The 20,391-nt window shown below is 47.3% G+C and overlaps 1 protein-coding gene across 1 annotated transcript; it reads left to right on the top strand.

Moving 5' to 3' along the window:
* Nucleotides 1-7,962: 7,962 nt before the first annotated feature.
* On the top strand, nucleotides 7,963-16,480 carry GPR15LG (G protein-coupled receptor 15 ligand). The gene is made up of 3 exons (XM_081563510.1): nucleotides 7,963-8,032; nucleotides 9,851-9,940; nucleotides 15,590-16,480. The coding sequence occupies exons 1-3, from the start codon at nucleotides 7,963-7,965 to the stop codon at nucleotides 15,673-15,675; spliced, it is 246 nt and encodes an 81-aa protein (XP_081419636.1). The 3' UTR covers nucleotides 15,676-16,480.
* The last annotated feature ends 3,911 nt before the right edge of the window (nucleotides 16,481-20,391 follow it).

Raw genomic sequence — 20,391 nt, 5'->3', positions numbered from 1 at the left:
TATGTTGTTAATAGCTAATGACTGAATTGAAATTTTTCCATGTTGTATGCTATCCTTTGTGTGATTATAACATTCCTTTGAGCCAAGCACTGCTTGCCCCATTTTGTGGAGGGGTAAACCAAAGCCCACAGGTTCAGTCTTTGCACAAGGTCATAGCTGGGAAAAATAAAGTGGTAGAGTTAACCAGTTATACTGGTAAGTTTGTGATGAATGCCATAGAGCTGAAGTCCTATTTGAGAATCAAAAACTCTGTACTAATTAAATAGGTTGAGGTTTAGCTGAAAAGACTAATACTTGCTGCTGCTGCTAAGTCGCTTCAGTCGTGTCCGACTCTGTGCAACCCCATAGACGGCAGCCCACCAGGCTCCCCCATCCCTGGGATTCTCCAGGCAAGGATACTGGAGTGGGATGCCATTTCCTTCTCCGATGCATGGAAGTGAAAAGTGAAAGTGAAGTTCAGTCATGTCTGACTCTTATCGACCCCATGGACTGCAGCCTACCAGGCTCCTCCGTCCATGGGATTTTCCAGGCAAGAGTAGTGGAGTGGGTTACATTGCCTTCTCTGAACGTTAGAATTTTAGTGTTTATCAAAAGGCATTGATATCATTGAAGGGTAAATGGATGTTAATCAATGTTTTACTTCCTAGATCCTATTATATAGAGGACCAGAAACTCTTTTGTATTGCCCAGTCCACTTGGAGCTACAAAGCAAGCCGTTTATTTAAGATTGATGTAATCAGTAAGATGAAATCCTCCTTAAATGTACTCAGTTTAGCTAGCACTCAAAATGGAAGCCATTTTCAGGAAAAGATGAAAGTTATGGTCTTGAGGAGTTTGTGTTTTTTGAAACAGTTTAGGAAGATGGAGAAAGTTCTCTCAGTATTACTAACACTTGAAAATAGCAAAAGGAACGTTTTGTGTCTGTAGCAAAGATGAACTAAGTGAAAAGTCTGATGGGGGAAGGAGGTTGATACTCTTAGCTGATACTACACAGGGCGGCTGCCAGTTAGCACAATGGCAGGGCCAGCACAGTGTCTTTCCTTCAGCCTCAGCATTCCACTCCGCGGTGCTCATAGCTTGTGTTGCTTCCTCCCCTTATGGAATATCAGCCCTCCAAAGGGGCCTCTCAGTCCTCTGCCTTCAACTGAGAAGTTGTGTTGCAACCTTGCAAGCTACAGTTGGAAGTCTTTGGCTGGGGGAGGGGAGGGTCTCTGTAACTACACCCAGAAATAGAGGATTGATTTTTTTCTGGCAGGACCAACCTGACACAACTGGGCAAATTCAGACAATTTTTAAATATTTAAAACAAATGCTTTCCACTAAGCACTTGTTAAAATCTGACTAATCACCAGTAAATGTGGTGTCAGGTAACCATCCTTCCGGCCTAACCTTCCGTGTGCCTGGAAAAGGTGGACTGCGCACCTGTGCACCCCAGGGCAGTTTTACATAGCATCACAGGGCTTGGTAACCAGAGGTTCTAATGATGATCTCCTAGGAAGGGTGTCACGTCTTGATACGTTAGCTTGTTAGTCATGCTACCTGTTCTCAGATGCAGTATTTTTCACACTTCATTTCTGAAACATGTATTTGATTTTGTAACTTTTTCCCCCACAAAACCAAACAGCTTATCATTAAATCAGTGGCATCTTAGAATTGAAGAAATAATGGTAGTTCTCAATGATTTGTTTTCTATTTCTCATAGTTCATTGTCCTGTAAGAACAGGGATCTGATGATTCAGAGGGAATCTTCCACAAGAAAAGAACAACCTAGCCCCACCCAGTCATGTACTTAACACAGGCTGAATGGACTGATTTCCCAGCAAAGCAGAATGACTTCTGAACAGAAAGGCCAGTGGTGGCTGAGAAAGAAAGCTTTTGTGCTTTGGTATGATCTGTTCATAAGGAGAGTAGGGAATTAACAAGTTGGTTCAGTTTGGTACTCCTTGAAGGAACGAACTCCTAGCACCAACTGTGGAAACGAACCAGGATGAAGGAGACCCTTTTGTGCCCTCCTGTCAAAGTCTGGCTGGAAACTTGTCAGCTAGAAGACAGCACCAGATGGGCAGAGGCAATGGGTGGTGGCCAGAAGAGCTCCCGAAGTGAGAGACAGCCGCTGGCCCTGGCCCTGGTGACCTTTGAGCAGGGAATGCTGGAGACAAACCTTTACCATTGGTGGGAAATTTCGGGGCTGTACACAACAGCATTACACGTCACTTTTTTAAGAAGTCAGGTGAAGAGATAGTCACTCTATTTGGTAGCAAGTTGTTAAAATAGAAATGGCAACAAACATCCAAGGTAATTGTGAAGTAATTATTAAGAAACTACAGAAGCATCCAGACTAATCCCTCCAGGAGTTCAGAGAAAGGGAGCAATTATGTAAGTGCTCACAGAAACACAGATGTCCTGCGTACCACAGAAGGGTTGGTAGCTGGAGGGGACTTCCAGCTTTGATGGGAAGGGGTATGTCTGGGGCAGCCTCCACACAAGGAATCATGGCAAGTATCCTAATCTACTTTACAGAGAACCCAGCCTCTGCCTGCAAACCAAATGTGTTTGTGCCTAATTGTGTGCTCACCTGTTATGTCACCATTGTACTGGGTGCTTTAGAAAAGACAGAAGTGTGATCACCTACCTCATTTAAGTAGAAGAAGCATTTAAAAAGAAGTTAGGGTCTTCTCTGGCAGTGTAGTGATTAGGACTGTGAGCTTCCACTGCATGGGGCATAGGTTTAATCCCTGGTTAGGGAACTAAGATCCTGCATGCCCTGAGGCATAACAAAAAAAAGTTGGAGAAATTATGACAAGATTTTTATTCTTGTTAATCGAGTGGCAGAAAAATGGGCATTTGGAAGGGAAATGGGGTGTTCAGTATCTTTTTCATTATATTATATCTGCCCCTAAATAGTTTTGGGGGGGCTTCCCTGGTGGCTCAGTGGTAAAGAATCCGCCTGCCAATGGAGGAGACATGGGTTTGATCCCTGGGTCGGGTAGATTCCCTTGATAAAGTGCCAACCGACTCCAGTATTCTTGCCTGGGAAATCCCATGGACAGAGGAGCCTGGAGGGCTACAGTCCATGGGGTCACCAATAGTCGGATGTGACTTAGCAACTAAATATCACAACAAATAGTTTTTTAGAAAGGAAAAGTCCATAGGGAGAGAAAATACATTGAAACACTTAAGCTTTTCAGATTTTAGAACCTCTCTCCACCCTGTGGCCTTTGGCACCATCTTGCCTGAGTGGGACTGAACCCAGAGCCTTCAAGGCCCTTGAAGTGCCGATGTGCTGTGTCTGCAGTGATGTCAGGGTTGAAGTTTAGCCCAGGGCACAGAGCTCTTGCCGCACCTTACGCATCCACCTGGTCCTGGTGATGCTAGGTGTGGGGGTGAGAGTAAGAGAAGATGACACCTCTCTTCTGGGAAGCCTGCTGCCAAACTTGCAAAGCACAGAAGAGATGCTGACAAACAGGATCCATCCCAACCCTACCTGCAATTCTCCAGCTCTGAGCGCTGGCAAAAGTGGAAAATCTTAGCATCCTCCTCCTCCCTACTGCCCAAGTTAATGGCACTTGTTCTGCTGGTCCTTTCACCCTTCTCCATTAAGGTCCTTATTCGTGAGTGGGTCTGCTATCATTCATTTTGACCTGAATTTCAGTGTGCTTATTTTTTCTTTGCCCTGAATCATGGCAAGAAAAGACAGTCATTGTTTCGCATTGAAGCATAGTACATTCTTGAACACAAGTGGGAGGTTGGTATTTCTTCGAGACAGGTTGCTATTGAAAAAGGAAGGGAAAGCTTTTCACTCCACTGCTGGGAGCTGACTGCCTAATGGAACAAAAACTTCTTTTCATATAACACGATGCTTTACCATCCCACTTTCATCAAAGAGATCTCTTCCTCTCCAACTTCAACTACTGTTTTACAGAGGAGCAGAGAAACTGAGGAGTTGAGCAACTTGTCCAGAGTCATACAGCTTAAACACGGCAGGGCTCCCCTTAGAGCCTGGATCACGCGGCTGTACAGCCTGGGCTTTTCACAAGTGTAGGGGAAGGCAGGGAGACAGCGATGGCAAGTGTCCTGAGTCCCCTACTCCACACTAAACCCATGTGCTGGGTGTGAAGGGGTGGAGGCGAGAGGTCAGGAACTCCAGTTAGAAAGCAGAAAGCCAAGGGACTAGTCCCATTAGAGACTCAAGATGGTGGCTTCACAGGTGCTACAGCACCAGCATGGAGTGGCCATAGGATAGAAAAGACAGTGCCTTCTAGTCTCCTCAGGTGGCTTCATAGTGTGGGAAAAGAGATCATTTTCTGGCATGTGCCCATGGAGGAGCCCACAGGTCTGCTAGCAGCCACCATGGTGAGGCAGGGTAGCCCACAGCCGTGACTGTGGTTAGGCAGCGGGAGGGAGGCAAGAGTAGTAGTGGGAGGATTCACAGCACCATTGAGAACCGAGGGGACCAGTGAGGGCAAAGGTGGAGGCGGCAGACCCTGGATTTACCAGTCTTGACCCCAGCAGCAGAACAACCCAGAGGCAGGCAAGATCTGGTGGGTTAGAGGCTCATGAGGAAGTTCAGGTTAGCTGTAAAAAATAGAGAAAGTATCAGGTTTGGGTGCAGTTTGAGGATGGCATGTAAGCTAAACATTAACATTGTGGATTATTTCCAACTAACGAGTTCTTGTGGAACCAAGTCAGGAAAGAACCTCAGCTTTGGAGGCACAAGACCTGGTTCCAAGTGAGAAGTTACCATAACATGTTTGGGTGAAAGAAAACTTCCCTTTCCCTTGTTGCAAGATGGAAATGAAATGCCTGCATCCCTAAGGTGGGAAGAGAATTAAATTAGAAGACAATTGAAGGACCACACCAGATGCTGACCCCTCCCTGTATTATAAGCTGACCTGCAATTTGCTGGGCAAATAAAAGAGGGAGAGTCATTTCTGATCAATCACGGGGTCCATAAAGTATCCTTGAAGAAAAGCGTGATGGCCAAGAGTGAAGTGAGGGACATGAGCCAGAATGTTCTTACCATAAAGGGCTTCAGGCATTTTCCTAATTGACCTCAGAAATCACAGACTTAACTTGAAAATATTTTCTTCCTTGTAAATTCCCCTGTGTGTTAGGTGTGTCTCCGGAGACTTATTTCTCAGGAAGGCTGCCAAGTGTTCCAATTCATTTTTGGAAAGGATTCAAAGCCTCAAATTTGATTATTTTTGTACCCAAACTTCATGTGCTTAAAAACTAACAGGTGTTCCTGTTAAAATGCTTCTCATTTTCACCTCTCTCAGTCCGACATGAGATTTCAGATATTCTAAAGAGCCAGAGGTGTTTCTTCCTTTTTTAAAGAAGTTGACAGCTATCTTTGAAATGTTAAAAAAGCAGGTGAAAAATCTGTGAACAGGAATTGTCTCTGGGGAGTGGGATTTCAGATGGTATTTATACTTAATACCCTGTGTTATTCAAATGAATGCATCAGAGATTGCCTCAGTAATTTTTTAGAAGCATTTAAAAAGGAGGTGGAATTCTGACTTCTGAATCTACTCTTCTCTTTAAACATATGGTCTGTGAATCGTATGTGTGAGTGTGTAAGTAACAGTCTCCTGAGATTGCCAGTTCTTGCTCTTAACTGTTCAGTGCCCCCATGGCTCTGTTCTATGGTGACAGAAAAGCCATACTGAAAACCTAATGTCTATTTCTGACTCTCTGGCTGAGTGGCTGAGGGTTCTGGAAAAATTACCCAAGTCCTAGCTTTAGTAGAGTGTGAATCTCAACAAATCTCTTCACTAGCCTGGGTTGTTGTCCAGTCGCTCAGTCACGTCTGACTCTCTGCGACCCCATGGACTGCTGCACGCTAGGCTTCCCTATCCTCCACTATCTCCCAAAGTTGCTCAGATTCATATCCATTGAGTCGGTGATACTATCTAACCATCTCATCCTCTGTTGCCCCCTTCTCCTTTTGCCTTCACTCTTTCCCAGCACCAGAGTTGTTTCCAGTGAGTTGGCTCTTCCCATCAGGTGGCCAAAGTATTGGAGCCTCAGCTTCAGCATCAGTTCTTCCAATGAATATTCAGGGTTGACTCTCTCCTAACTTCTGCCCCACTGCTAAGCAGTGAGAGTTCAGCTTGGCCAGGCTCTACTCCCTCTGCCAAGTAGCTGGTTCCTTTCTCCTCTGATGATGGCCTGCCAAAAGGAAAAAGGAACCATGCCAATGCAGAGAGTGCCTGTTTCAACAGGTAACGGGTGGGTGGCAGCCAAAGGTATGCTGTTGCCCAGAGAACTCAGTGACACTCCAAGTAACCCCAGATAAAAATTAGATAAAATAGTGGTAAAGTGCTTGACATGGGTCATGGATGTAATCTCAATCTTAGGAAGCATCTTCAGGAAACTTCGCTGAGTTTAGGAACCTATAACAAGCAATCTAAGAGAGAACAATGTGCAGGCTGATGGATGCAGCCTCAAGGCCAGCCCCATCCTCTTTTGGACTCTCCTCCCTACAATGGCTCTCCTGGGCACCAGCTCTGAAGCCACCCTTGGTAGACCCCTTGGGTCTTTCTGATCACACCCTCTGCCACTGCCCACCCAGCACAGCCAGCAGGATTCAGAACACAAGCTGGAAAGGGAATCAGGCAGGGGCTAGGCAAGTGACTAACATAGTATGACATTTGGCCCTTAAGCCCAGTGGCTAGTTTCCTTGTGTGGACTGGTTTTAAAGGTTTTGAAAACACATCAAAGCATACAGGCTGACTGTCAGAAATCCCCTGGCCAATTTGTTCAGGAAGCTGTCTGAGAATGTGATCTAAATTGAATCTCTAATCTCTAGCAAGAGAAGAGGGCCAGTCCCAGGCAATGGGGATTGTCTGAACTGACTGCCAGAAACCAAGGCGATCCTAGCGAGTTGAACCTGATACTACCATCTCTCCACATGCCCTTCAACGCTGGGAACCAGAGCCAGCTCTTTGGTTAGAAGGGCACACTTATTAAGGCAAAGGACAGATAGACATGACATCACAAGGGCAAATGCAAATTCTGTGTGTCTGCATGACTGCCTCCACCAACAGAAGCTCCCTGAGACCAGCCAGGCACAGTGTCTTCTGTGTCCCTGGGCCCAGGTACACAGCCGAGCCCATGATACGTATCCAATGAGTAGGTGACTCTCAAGCCACCTGTACCATTGACCAACTTTCCCCCATGCTTCCTGTCATAGGATGTTCTTTCTTCACCTCTTTTCTCACACTGATCCTTAACCTGCAAGTTCTTTTGTTTCATTACTATCTTAAATACCTGTCAAGGTGCAGCCACCAATCCGTCTCCTTTCCAGCCGTACAAGCATCTCCCGTGTTTCAGGTGGCTCCTCACACATGTCCTTGTTCAGGTTTGTGGGAAAGAGAGCACTGTACCCATTTCACAGGTAGGAAGCAGACTCAAAGACATTTGATGGCAAGTTCAAGGACACACCATGGATATGTGGCAGACCAAGGACTCAAACCCAGGCTGTCTGATTCCTCGCCCTGTGCTCCCTATCTTTCACTTACTGCTCAAGACTCTTCCCCTGAGATTTTGCAAAGGGTTTTATGGTCCTCCCTGCCACATCTAAGGAATAAACAGGAAAATCTGTGTTTGATAGAATGATTACTGACACTAAAAGTTAATGTTCAACCCTGGGAAATGACTCTTCCCTCCCAGGAGCTCTCTGAAGCCAGGGCTGGGAGCTCCCTCCTGGGGCTGGGCATTTATAGCTTTGCGTGTTACAGTTCATGAAATGCTCTCAACTTCTCGAAAAGCTGGTTTGGGTTTTTTTTTCCTCTTGGGAGGTGCTGACTCTACCCTTTATGAGAATTCCAAGGCTGCTGGTGCCCTGCCCACTGGGAAACACCTCTGTCTCTGCTGCTCTATAAAGTTCCCAGGTGGCCCTAAGGGAGGACTTCTGCAGCACAGCAGCCTCTCCAGGGCGTGAGTTCCTGCCCCGCCACCATGAGGTTTCTAGCCCTCACCAGCCTGCTCTGCATCCTGCTTCTCTGCTTGTCTGTCTTCTCCGCAGAAGGTAGGACTCTCCCCTGTCCCCGCCCAGGGTGCCAGTCCCTGAGCAGGGATTCCCTGGTCCGGGATGGTGGGAATCAGGAAATGTTGGAGGACAGGCAGTCCTGGGCCCTGAAAGACGTCACCCCTGAACCCATATGGCACCTCTATTCACAGCAGCAGCACCAGAGGGAGGCTCAGAAACCTTATACCCTGCAGTCAGTCCACAGCCCCAGCTCCCCAAACACACACACACTAAGTAGAAGGAAAAGGTTTTGTGTCTGTGTGGTAAGCACACTGCTTTTACTGCACCTAATTCCTACCTCACTGGAAGTTTTGGAACCACTCTGATACACATGCATAATACAGTCAATTTGTGTTGAAGGAGTGAATAAATTAATTAGTAGACCATCTGGGTCTGAACACCCCCAGATCTCATGCACAGGAAACACCTGTGGCAGCTGGGATTAGAACGTGGTGGGGAGGCATGTTCATTTAGAACTGGGGCACATGGTCCTTGCACCTTTATGGATATGAGTGTTTAGCTCTCCTGTCTTTCTCAATTCAGATTGCTGAATATTTTGAACTTTTTCTCTTGCCTAACCCTCTAAAACCTGCTTACTGTCTTTTTTTTTTTTTAACAGTTATGGTTATTTTAACATTTATCTGAATTTGAGGATATAGAAATAAATACCAGGGTGAAAAACACCCATAATTTCATTACTCAAGAATGGCCATGTTCAACATTTTGTTTATTTCTTTTCAGTATGCTTAAAAGCATCTTTGTAATGAATATCTCTCTGTATGTTTGATCTTATATCTGTTTTTATTTATCACTGTATTATTATAGTCACAAAAAATATTTACGATTGAAATCTGGAAGCATTTACACCAGAATGTCAACAGCAACCATCTCTGTCTGAGCAATAGGATTATCGAAAGTATTCACTTTCTAAAGTTTCTGCAATGAACATTGCCACATATACAACATGGAAAACAGTGATTAGAGTTCCTCATAAACACAGCCCATAGCAACATGATTTATCAGACCTCTTCTGCTGGACATGTTAGAGATTACCAATGCTACGTTAATGACAATTCAGTGAAGGTGAATGTCTTTGCTAATTAAGTTTCCTATCCTAGGAGTGTCTCTACCAGATTCCCCAAAATGATGTTGTTTAACTAATAATTTTAGGTATAACTTGCCACTACGTGAATGTACTGTGATGAGTTTACATATTTAAATGTTTCACAACTTTGAGCTATTTTAAGTATACAGTAAAAAGCATGGGTCTACATAAAACATTTCCTATATTTTGGCTAATTTTCCTAGATTGCTGAGAGGAGAGAATTACTATGTCAAAGGGCATAGACAATTCTTAAAAAAACATTTACTTTTTTAGTTTGGCTGCACCAGGTCTTAGTTGCCACCTGCAAACTCTTAGCTGCAACATGAGGGGTCTCGTTCTTTGACCAGCGATGGAACCTGGGCCCTCTACATTGAGAGCACAGAATCTTAGTCACTGGACCACCAAGGAAGTCCCAGGGGCATAGATACTTCTGAGTTGTGGTGCTGAATTGTTTCTTGGGCAGGAAGATGAGGAAGACATATTCTGAGGGCAGAGCATCTCCCCACATTGTCTTTGTTATTTATGGGAAAGAGATAGCCTGAAGGCCCACTCTTTCCCTGGATCCTCCTGTAGCCTGACCCATCCTGAGTTTCCCTGAATAAATATTCCCAAACTTGGGGGCTGAAGTTCGCTCCTGTCACCCTGCACAGACCCTTTCCCCAGTGTCCCCAAGCATGCTAAGGGAGGGACTCTGTTCCTGTGTCCCCTCTCAGGGAGAAGGCACCCAAGGCATCATGCCAAGCCCGGGAAAGGCAAGCCCTGCTGTCCCCGAATTCCTGGCCCTGACCTGATGAACCAGAAAGGTAAGCACCGCACAACTGCCCGGGTGTAAGGAAAGGCTCTGGGGAGGCCGTGGGACAGGCTGTGTACGCGTCCCCTGCCCTCCCGCCCTCCATTCCTGGCATCGGGCCCTTTTGTGGAGAAGCCATGAGCAGACGTGATCTTGGCCTCATGGATCTTTCTAGTCTAGTGGGGGAAGCTGACCTGCACTCCACCCCCCCCCCAAAAGTCAACAGATTAATCACCTTGAACTGAATACATTTCCTCAAGAGAAAGAACAGGATGCAATTAGAAAATGGGATGGAGAAGGTCCTTACCCTGGGTGGGAGGCATCAGAAGGGCCAACCTTTGTGAGACACTAAAGAAGACCAAGTAACTGGCAGGAGGAATGTGGAAGGGACGGTGCCGGAGGGGAAACAGCAGGTGTGAATGCAGAGCAGGTGGGGAGTCGTGAGGTGCTCAGAGAAGCTACGAACCAAGGCAGGGCTGGCCTGGTGAGTGAGTTGGCCCACGAGGTGGGGTGACCAGAGGGGATAGGGCGCACAGGTCCAAGGAGTCCCGAACTGCAGGCAGGCAGCTCCTGTCCCAGGCGTTAGGCTAGGGGTGTAGAGCTGGACTCCTTGCCAGGGTGAGGCCTTGAAGAGCAAGGCTGCCCTCTCCTACAAGGCCTGGGGGGGGCAGGAGGATTGAGGGGTGAGGGAGACAGGCCAACAGAGGGCTACAGGCACCCAGCTCCCAGTACTGGGCCACCAGGCCAGGGCAGGCTGATGCATGGGAGTTGCCTAACCCAGGATGCAAGGTTGGGACCGCTGAACCTTGGCTGGCCTTTGGTAGAAGGTCCTAGGGCCTGGGGCAGGCAAAGTCTCCCGGGGAAAAGCCAGCCAAGTCTAACACAAACCCAGGGTTCCTGTCCCCCATCCCCCACTTAGTCTCTGCAGCCTAAGGAAGGCCCCATCTCAGGGGTCTAAGAAAGCCCAGCTCTGGTGACTCCTCTGGGGCCATAGCTCAGGGAGGCTGTGACCAGAGCTGGAGCCTCCACAAGCCTCCTGGTTATCAAGAGTTCTGTGTGCCAAGGGGAGGCCTGGGTGTGAAGCAGAGGGAGGGGGCAGGCTGCACAGCTCAGCCTCGGGCCACTTCTCTGGAGAAGCTGACAGCCCCCCTTTCCAGAGTGGCATCACATCCCACTGGGGCTGTGTAAAAATAACCAGTTCTCACACCCTGAACCCAAGTGTAAGGCCCCCACCCGGGCTGGCTGGCTGGCTGCAGCCCGGCTCTCCCTGGAGGTCCCAGCCTGGCAGAGGAGGGCTGTTTCCCTGAGTCCCTCCCCACCGGGAGGCCAAGCTGGGCTCGGACCCTGCAACACCCTCCCCAGGATGGACTTGCTCAGGAGCACTTATCAATGAAAATAATTAATAAGCAATCAAGAGCAAGAATAGAAAAGAGTTGTATTTGAGCCAAACTGAAGACTAGCCAGAAGCCTGCTTCCCAGTTGACTCTGAGAAACTGCCCAAGAGAAGCAGAGTTTTCACCAGTTTCATATCTTGTCAGAATAAGACCATTAAACAAGTCAGGGTCACATTTCTTCAAGGTTTTTTTTAGGGGAAAAAAAAGAAAAACAGACCAACCTGTACACAGCAAGTCAATATGGCCTTGGTACCTGGGAAGTGAGTCTTATCATCTGAGGATTAGCATTGGTGTCCTAGGAAGGGGAACATTTAATCTACACTTTAAACATGGACATTCTTTACTTCTGGTCAATGTGCCCTTTTTTAAAATATTCAAAACAGATGTACAATGTACGTTTGATAGGCACACAAAGACTATTTAGCGTAAAATTTAAGTTAACTCATGTATAAACCAGAATGACTTCCCTCAACACTGAAAGCCCAGAATCCTAACCACTAAGCCACCAGGGAATTCCCTGTGAAAATGTTTTTTATTACAATAAAGAAAAGAGAAGTTGAAGATGTATGTGCATACACGCACACACAATTGATAGGAAACACAGCAGGGTTAAGTCCTTGTGCACAGTACAAGGGCAGCTCTTTGTTTTTTAGCCACAAAATACTTCAGAATAATCTAAGTGTGTGGCTCCCATGCTGAGTCTGGATTTCTATTAGTGTACATAGCTTTTAAATTCCATTGCAGGGATTTGCAAACAACTTAGAACAAGAAGGGCAAAGCAAGCAATTTTACTAGGTCCCTATCATGCAGTCTTATTTAAATCCTTGGAACCACCTCAGGGCAGCATGGTCCATTTTACAGATCTGAAACTGAGGCTCAGAAAGGTTATGAGGCAGAGCCAGAAACCTGGGTCTGTCCATCTCTTTCCATCGCAACAACTGCCTCCTGCAAAGAAAGGAGTTTCCTCATCACATTCATGAAGACACACACACACAGGTGCCCAAGGGAGACTGTAGACTTCCTGGAAGTGAAGCTCTGTCTGGGTTGCTCAGCTCCACCCCCAGCTAGATATGCGTCCTTGAGCAGGTCCTTCAGCTCTGCTAAGCCTCAGTCTTCTCCCCTGTGAATGGGTATAACAATAGACTCTATGAACATAGTCTATTACCCCATAGTGAGGTTGTGACTCACCAGGCATTGACTGTGACTAAAGCCAGGCATTGGCTTGGCACCGGCTATCTGGTAAACTTGCTCTGCTGTGGCTGCAGAGGAAGTCTGAGCATGCCCAGGTGTAGTGGTTCCACCCCCCTTACACCGTCTTCTGGGGCTGACCCTGGGGCTCACGCAGCACTGTGGAATAAACAGCAGGGGCGCCGGGTGTGCCAAGCTCTGGGAATTTGGCCTCTGTACCCTGGTTCACTGACATAGGAGTGCCTGTGCACTGTCTGCCGAAAGAGAAAGTTGCCTAGGGCTGCCTGGAGGATGTCCCTGAGCTGATGTCACCAGCTGTGACACACACAGGCCAATATCGCCTACTGTCCAATCTAAGATGTCTTTCCGGAGCATGGCTTTGCCTAAGTGCTATGCTAGGCCCGTGGCAGTGACATGAAGTGGCAAGCATGGGACTCTGGGTTAATTCTACAAAACCATCATCAAAAATCAATATGTTGAGTGGCCAGTTTGCTGAACTTACCACAATTGGTAAATTGTTTACCAATTTACTTAAAAAAGGGGCTTTCTCTAAAGCATTTGAAAAGTTGGTAACCATCTAAACGGCAGCATTGTTTTAAAGGAATGTTCAATTCTGTTGGGACCTGAGGGGTCTCATGTTTAGGCTGTGGTCAGACAGACAGCTGTCTATGCCTCACCAGCTGGGAAAATCTGTGACACTGAGCCTCTGTCAGGCTGCCTTCCTTCCATAGATCCTGAGGCTGTAGGCGAGGGGACTCCTGGGGAGGGTTGGAGAGGCCTTATGGGAGGGTCTTTGGGGTCTGAGAAAGTGCCTGTCCATCCTGCAGGCTTCCTAGGGCCTGAGAGCTCCATGCCACCTTCCCCACTTTGAAGCCCCACAAAATGACTTGAACTATAGTGGGAGACAGGAGCTGAAAGGGACATAGATATTCCTCCCCACCATGGGGTTGTCCCTGTCTTCAGAAAGGAGCCTAGACTACAGGGACAAAGATTATCCACTGAGGACCTTGAGTGTGATGACGTGAGGGTTTTGGCAACTTTGGAAGGTAGCAAGGTGGACACCAGGGCTCAGTGCAACAGATGCAGGAGGTGGAGAGGGTACCCATCCTGCCCAGTGGACCCATCAGAGGGGCTCAGAGGCTCAGATTAACGGTCTTGTTCCTTGTAATTATACCTGTCAGCCACGGCTGCATAATAAAACACCTCCAGCTTCAGTGGCCGAAAACAATACGTAGTTATCATTTGCTATGAGTCTACAGGTCAGCTGAACTGTTCTTCCAGTCTTGGATGGGCTCATTCATTTTTCCAAGGGTTTGGATAGGTACTTCTGCTGAGCCTAGCCGGGCTCTCTCACATGTTTGGGGGGTCAGTGGGATGAAGCTAGGATGATGTCAGGTGAGCAACTGAACTCTCTTCCACATGGTGTGGAACAGTCATCCTCTGATGGGCTAACTCAGGTTTATTCACCTAGGGACTGCAGGGCTCCACCTACAGAGCGGAAGTACCGAAGGCCTCTTTAGGCCTCAGAACTGGTCCACCTTCATTTCCACTTCATTCTCTGGGCTAAAGCAAGTCACCAGACCAGATTCAAGGAGCAGGGAAATAGACCCCTTGTTGTGATGGGAGAAGATGCAAAGTCACACTGCAAAGGAAGGGTGGAGAACTCTATCCTTACTTGCACTCAGTTAACCACATTATTTATTGTAGGAACCAGAGAAGAGAGTCTTGGGGCCAGAGGGTGGGGACTGGGGGTAGAGGGGAAGCAGTGGTCAGGAAATCATGGTTCTCCATCAGAAATGCTAGTAGAAAACTCTCACAATACAATATTATCAGAAAGGAGTAGTTAACACTGTATATTACTATGATTATCACTATGGGAAGGCAAAGGCACTTTCAAATAGGAAAAAAAGAAAATTACACCAGTATTAGCACTTAATTATGATTAAGACATGAAGCTATGGAAGAATTATGATAATTAAATTTATTTTTTGTATAGCTAGTAATTATATAGCAACTACTGTGCAGCACTTACATCTGCTAACTCATTTAACCCTCACAGTAATCCAAAGAGTTAAATACTATTGCTATTCTTATTATTACAGACAAGGCACCAAAGTACAGAGAAGTTTAGTCAGCTGTTGAAGGTCACCCAGCTAGTAAGTAAGGGATAGAGCTGGGTTTTGAATCCAAGTAATCTGGCTCCAGATTCTATGTTCTTAACTAGCATACCACCTTGCATGTAGTAATAATCCAGAAACTAAAACAGAAAAAAGAACCTTATTACAATAATTTAATAACCATCTTCATTCATATTTCCTTTTTTCATGCAAACATGTTTACCTAGCTTTATTTTTACTATACCTTTTTTTTTTAATTTTTAAAATTAACATGTCATTGTATGCATTTTTCTTCAAGGCACTGTACAGTCTTCATAGCCACAGGGCTTTATCACTGTTAAATATTTTTTTCATCATGACATACCATTTAGTAATTAACCATTTCTCTACCAAGGATATTCAGACTGTTTCCAGAATTTTTTTCTGCTGCTAAAAACAAAACTGTGAAAACTAGCTTAAGGCATGCAGGTTTTTCTTTCCTTATGGATTATGCCTCCCACAAATGGGACTGGTTCATCAAAAGATACAAACCAAGCTTTGAGACACACATTACCTGAGACAGAGGAGACAGCTGAGGGTTCAAGGGTCTGCAAGTAGGTGTGGGTGAACCCTCTCACTACCACCATCAAAAACAGACCTTCCAGACCCCTCAATTTTAGTGGACTCTGCTCTTGACAGAGACGGTTGAACAGATAAATTACCTTCCCTCCATCTTCCGGTAATAAATCAGATTTCTCCCCGATGGGATAGAAATAGCCTGGGCTGGTCATGTTTACAATGAAAGACCCCCTCTGGGCATCCCAGAAGGAGGGTAAGATCTGACACTTGCCTTGATTTTTTTAAAACATATCTTCATATCTAAAAATTAATTGTATTTCTCCTTTTCCCCCACCTTGACTCTGTCTGCCTCTCTGCCTCTTGTCTGATCTTGTCTGTTCTTGTCTGCCCACTGCTCCTTCCTAGGACACCATATGAGAAACTGCAGACCGTGCAAACTCAAGCCAAAGCCCCGCTTTTGGGTGGTGCCTGGGGCACTCCCACAGGTGTAGGAGCCCCCAAACAGGCTCCATACCACTGAGACTCTCACGCTTAATTCTTGAGGCACCCAGAAGCCTTAGCTTCCCCCAGGATGCTCCCCTCAAAGTCAGGACTGATGACAAAGCCTCTGCCCATGAACCTGAGCTTCCTTTCTTAAAGACACACCATTGCTTGCCTACCATATTGGACTGTGCTCATGATTTTTTTAGAAAAGCCTGAACCAGAATCTTCTGAAAACCACAACGTGAATTCAAAAGTTCAAGCTCTGGAATGCCTGTTTCTTGCTGTATGCTCTTGGGCAAGTAACTGGGCTCACGCTGGCTTCAGAGATACAAACTCCAGTGAGAGAAGACATCTAAGGAAGGCACCAACGAGCTTCACTTACCCCTTTCAAGCCTCATGGCAGTGAGCTAGGGTGTTGGAGGGCTTCATCTCAGGCAGCAAAGTCCCTGGCATAGTTCCAGAACTCCAAATCCTCCAAATCAATCATGCCACCAGCCTTCAGAGTCATTGTGAGCCAGGTTCAGCCCACCCAGCCTCAGTCTCCATCTGGCCCCTTGCGCACAGATAGTCAAGACTCCATCATGACCTGAAGAGTTACAAATCCAGAGACTTCTCAGCATGCTAGGGTGAAGGGTAACAGGGACCCAAGAATGGCCAATGTAGAGGCTCAGCTGACCCGAGACACACCTAAGCTCCTAACTGTCCCACATCCCATGGCCCCTGCAGGAACCCCTGCCTGATTTTCTGATGTGAGTCTGCTATAAAGAGCATGCAATGAAACAAACTGTAAATAAATAAACAAAACACATGGCACATGGTTGTTTGAGAAAACCGGAGGTAGGACCTTCGGTAGGACCTTGGGCTTCCCTGGTAGCTCAGATGATAAAGAATCTGCCTGCAATGTGGGAGACCTGGGTTCAACCCCTGGTTTGGGAAGATCCCCTGGAGGAGGGCATTGCAACTCACTCCAGTCTTCTTGCCTGGAGAATTCCATGGACAGAGGAGCCTGGCGGGCTACAGTCTGTGGGGTCACAAAGAGTCGGACACGACTGAGCGACTAAGCACAGAACAGCACAGGAAGTAGGACCTGAGTCACAGCTGTCTGCTACAGGAAACCCACTCCCTGAGGCCTCTCCTGCAGGCAACACCTTCATCACAGCACAATGTAACCATGAAAGGGGGCGGGGTGGGGGTGGGGAGTGAGGAACAGCAACGGGAGCAAGGGTCTCGGTCTGACACACCAGCACTCCCCAGGATTTTCATGTGATCTGGTCAAGTCAGTTCCCGTTTCTGTAAAATGGAGAGTCCAAGACCTATTCAGAGAAGCTAACGTGAGACCCGACAAGTAAACAGACGTAAAGTGCCCACAAGGGGCCTGGCACAAACAGAGGAGTTTGGTTCCAGAAAGCCCCTGCCTTCCCTGCCCCCATCCTGGAGAGAATGTTTATGTTTCCAAGTGAACACACAACTGTGGAGAGGAGGCTCAGAGGGAACAGATGGCCCATGTCTAAGAGGCTTATCCCTCAATAAATTTCCTTCTAATCTGCTTCTCCCAGCAAGGTGAGAAGCCCCTCCCTACGTCATCCTACAGCTGTCTTGAGAACGCCAGACCCACCAGGTGTGAGGCTGATGAGCACATGTTCCCTGGCACCCGGCAATGGGGACAGTGGTCCCAGGGCAAGCCCAAGGTTCTCACCTTGTCCTAGGCCAGACCTTTCCGTTCCTTCCAGAAACTTCATTTGCAAGCTCATCCACTCACTCACTCAGTCTCCCATCCCTGGGGTAGGTAATGGTCAGAATGTGCTAGTTCCAAGGCTCAGAGATGAGCAGATACAGTCCTTGCGGGCTGAGAAGTCATCATTGCTCTGCACAGTCGTGAGGTAAGAACAGAGGACTGGGCACAGGAGTGGACATGAAAAGAGGAAGAGCTGAGGCTCGTGCTGAGTTTTGGGAGAGTTCTAGCTGGAGAAGAAACGGATATATGTGTGTATGTGTGTGTGTGTGTGTGTGTGCTGGGGTAAAGCAGGTGTGAGACTTGAGTGTTTGAGAGGAATCCAGCAACTGGACAGCAAAATGGGGAACAATGGGGAGGTTTCAGTCTGGGACCATAAGAGCACCCAAAAGTTATCAGGTATTTAGAGCTTATCCTGAGGACAATGGAGCAGGAGAAAACGCAGGTAGGAAGAACCATTAGGAGGAGATGGAATGAGGTAGAACTAAGGCAGGGCAGCGGAGGAAGATACAGAGGCGAAGGATTCAAGGTATTGAGTGGACAGGGAGAGTCTTATGAATAACGCTATTCAAGGCTCTCAGGGGACTTCCCTGGTGGTCCAGTGGTTAAGATTCCATGCTTCTAATGCAGACAGTGTGTGTTTGATCCCTGCTCAGGGAACGAAGATCCCACATACCACAGGCATGGCCAAAAAAGTGGAAAAAAAAAAAGGCTCTTGGGGACCTAAGAGGATACAAAGAAAACCAAACATCTGGAAGTGACTTTGCATTACAGAACTGGAATTCTTTTATCTCCTTAATGATCTCCTTGAAGAATCTTAACATATTGGCGGGTTACAGTAGTGTCACTAGAGAGAGTGTGCAATCTCCATGGCAACCAAAGGGGCCCACGTGCCCTGACTGGGTAGGGCCCCACTGCAATTGATAAGGCACAGATTTCTCAGACAGATTTGGGTTCAAATGATGACTCTGTCATGTGTCCTCCGTCATGTGACATCAGGAAGTTCAGACGACCTCTCAGAGTCTCAGGTTTCCCATCTGGAAATGAGGCTAAGGCTGCCTATCACAGAGGCCCATGAGGGAGAGGAAATCAAGAAGTAAAGAATGTCTGGCTCTGAAATAGTAGCCTCACTTGCTTCCACTAAACTGAACTCATCCAGAACTCTCCACCTCTCCACCTCCACCCAAGACTAGGTCCTCTGGGACCAATTCCATCCCCAGCTATGGCAGAATGTCCTGTTGGAAACCACACACACTTTACAGCCCTGTGTGCCCACTCACTCTGCTGATTCACCTGAGCTTATCTCTGGGCAGAACCACTTTCTGGAGTCCCGGCTGGTTAATGTTCACGCTGGACCCCACATGTGACTCCCCTGACTGTGCAGCCACTTGCTCAGTCATGGAAGCATCATAAAACTTCTAGAATCTGGGTGTGTCTAGGTATATAGTCTGGTCTCCCAAGTGGTGGCTGGACCTTGCCTGTTTACAAGCAGTCTAGTAACGTGTGGCCAGCTCCAGAGACAGGCTTGTTATCAACAGCTCCATCTCTGCATAAGGTCTTTGGCTTATCTGCTGTTCAATCTGTCCAATTGCTCTGCCCCTCAGGATTTTCAAAGTATGAGCCAGAGAGTGGCAATTATCAAATTACAAGCTGTCAGACTGAACAGTTCCTTACGCACATCAAAATGCAACTCTTTCACTTGTTCAACTCAGGGCTTAAATATGCTCTGGATATGGGCGCTTATATGTGTGCAATAGTCCCCTACAAGTGTTTCCCTCAACTATTTCACACTTTTCCATGTCCCGCCTGGCTCAGCAGCCATTTCATTGTATCCCCTTTGGTTACTCCACTCTACCAGTTTATGGATGCATGGAGGGGTCGGAGCATTTCAAAGGCCTGCAGAGTGTCAGCTGTTGACTAGGACCAGGAACCAAGACTTAAGATACTCTCAAGTGTCTCTTCATTGATTCATGTACTCAGTCATCAGTCAACAACTGCTCACTGAGGACCTACTGAGGGACAGGTCCTGTGTGGATACTAAAGCAACCTATGCATAAAACATGGTTGCTCCCCTAAATGATTCATGGCACCCTGGGGAAGACACCAAAGCAGACAGATTACACACTGGCTTCTTTTAAGGGCCCTGTCAAGGTCCTAAGGAGGGACCAGTTCTGTCTGGGGGCAGAAGCATACCAGGGGAAGAAAAAGAAAGCTTTCTGGAGGAGAAGACATTCTTGGGAGTGTCCCTCCCAGGCTCAGCCACATGGCAGGCTGAGAGAACAATGGAGACTGCTATAAGGTGAAAGCAGGTGACGTCAGGGCTGGAGCTTCTGCCCACCTGTGTGGATGCCACAGTGACCAAGAGCCAGCATTACAACACAGGATCCCAGCCAGTGGGTACTAGTTCCAGCTAAATGGGGACCGGGGATCTGGGCATCCCCAGATTCCTGCCCCCTAGAGAAGGAAATGGCAACCTACTCCAGTACTCTTGCCTGGAGAACCCCATGGACGGAGGAGTCTGGTGCAGGCTACAGTTCATGCGGTTGCAAAGAGTTGGACACAACTGAGCGACTTCACCTTCACTTTCACTTTCACTTTCTTTCCAGATTCCTGCAGAGTCTCTCCGTTAGGGGAACAAGTCAGGCTTTAGACAGATAAGAGGAGGAATGCCGTCTCCATGTCAGAAGAAACTGAGGCAGCCACCCTATACCTGGCCTAGACACAGCAAGGGGACAGAGGGTGGCCACATTTCAGAGCAAATATTCAGAACTCCCCAGCCCTGCAGAACCCACTACTGTGGGAAGCAACTCCCCAGTTTCAGCCAGGTGAGTACACCTGGTCCAGACCTTAGAGGACTGTCCTCAGGACTTCACCTGAGCTGAGATAGGTGGAGCCTCACAGTCATGTTCAAAGCAGGTTCATCCCCTGATTCTATGTCTTCATCCTCAGGACCAAATCCTACCTTGGACCACAGCTTCCCGGTCATGAGCGG

Source organism: Giraffa tippelskirchi, chromosome 2 (assembly GCF_054371585.1).
Source record: "Giraffa tippelskirchi isolate mGirTip1 chromosome 2, T2T-mGirTip1v1.2.pri, whole genome shotgun sequence".
NCBI classification, from domain to species: Eukaryota; Metazoa; Chordata; class Mammalia; order Artiodactyla; family Giraffidae; genus Giraffa; species Giraffa tippelskirchi.
The sequence above is the reverse complement of the archived record's forward strand: the minus strand, read 5'-3'. Positions and strand labels throughout refer to the sequence as shown.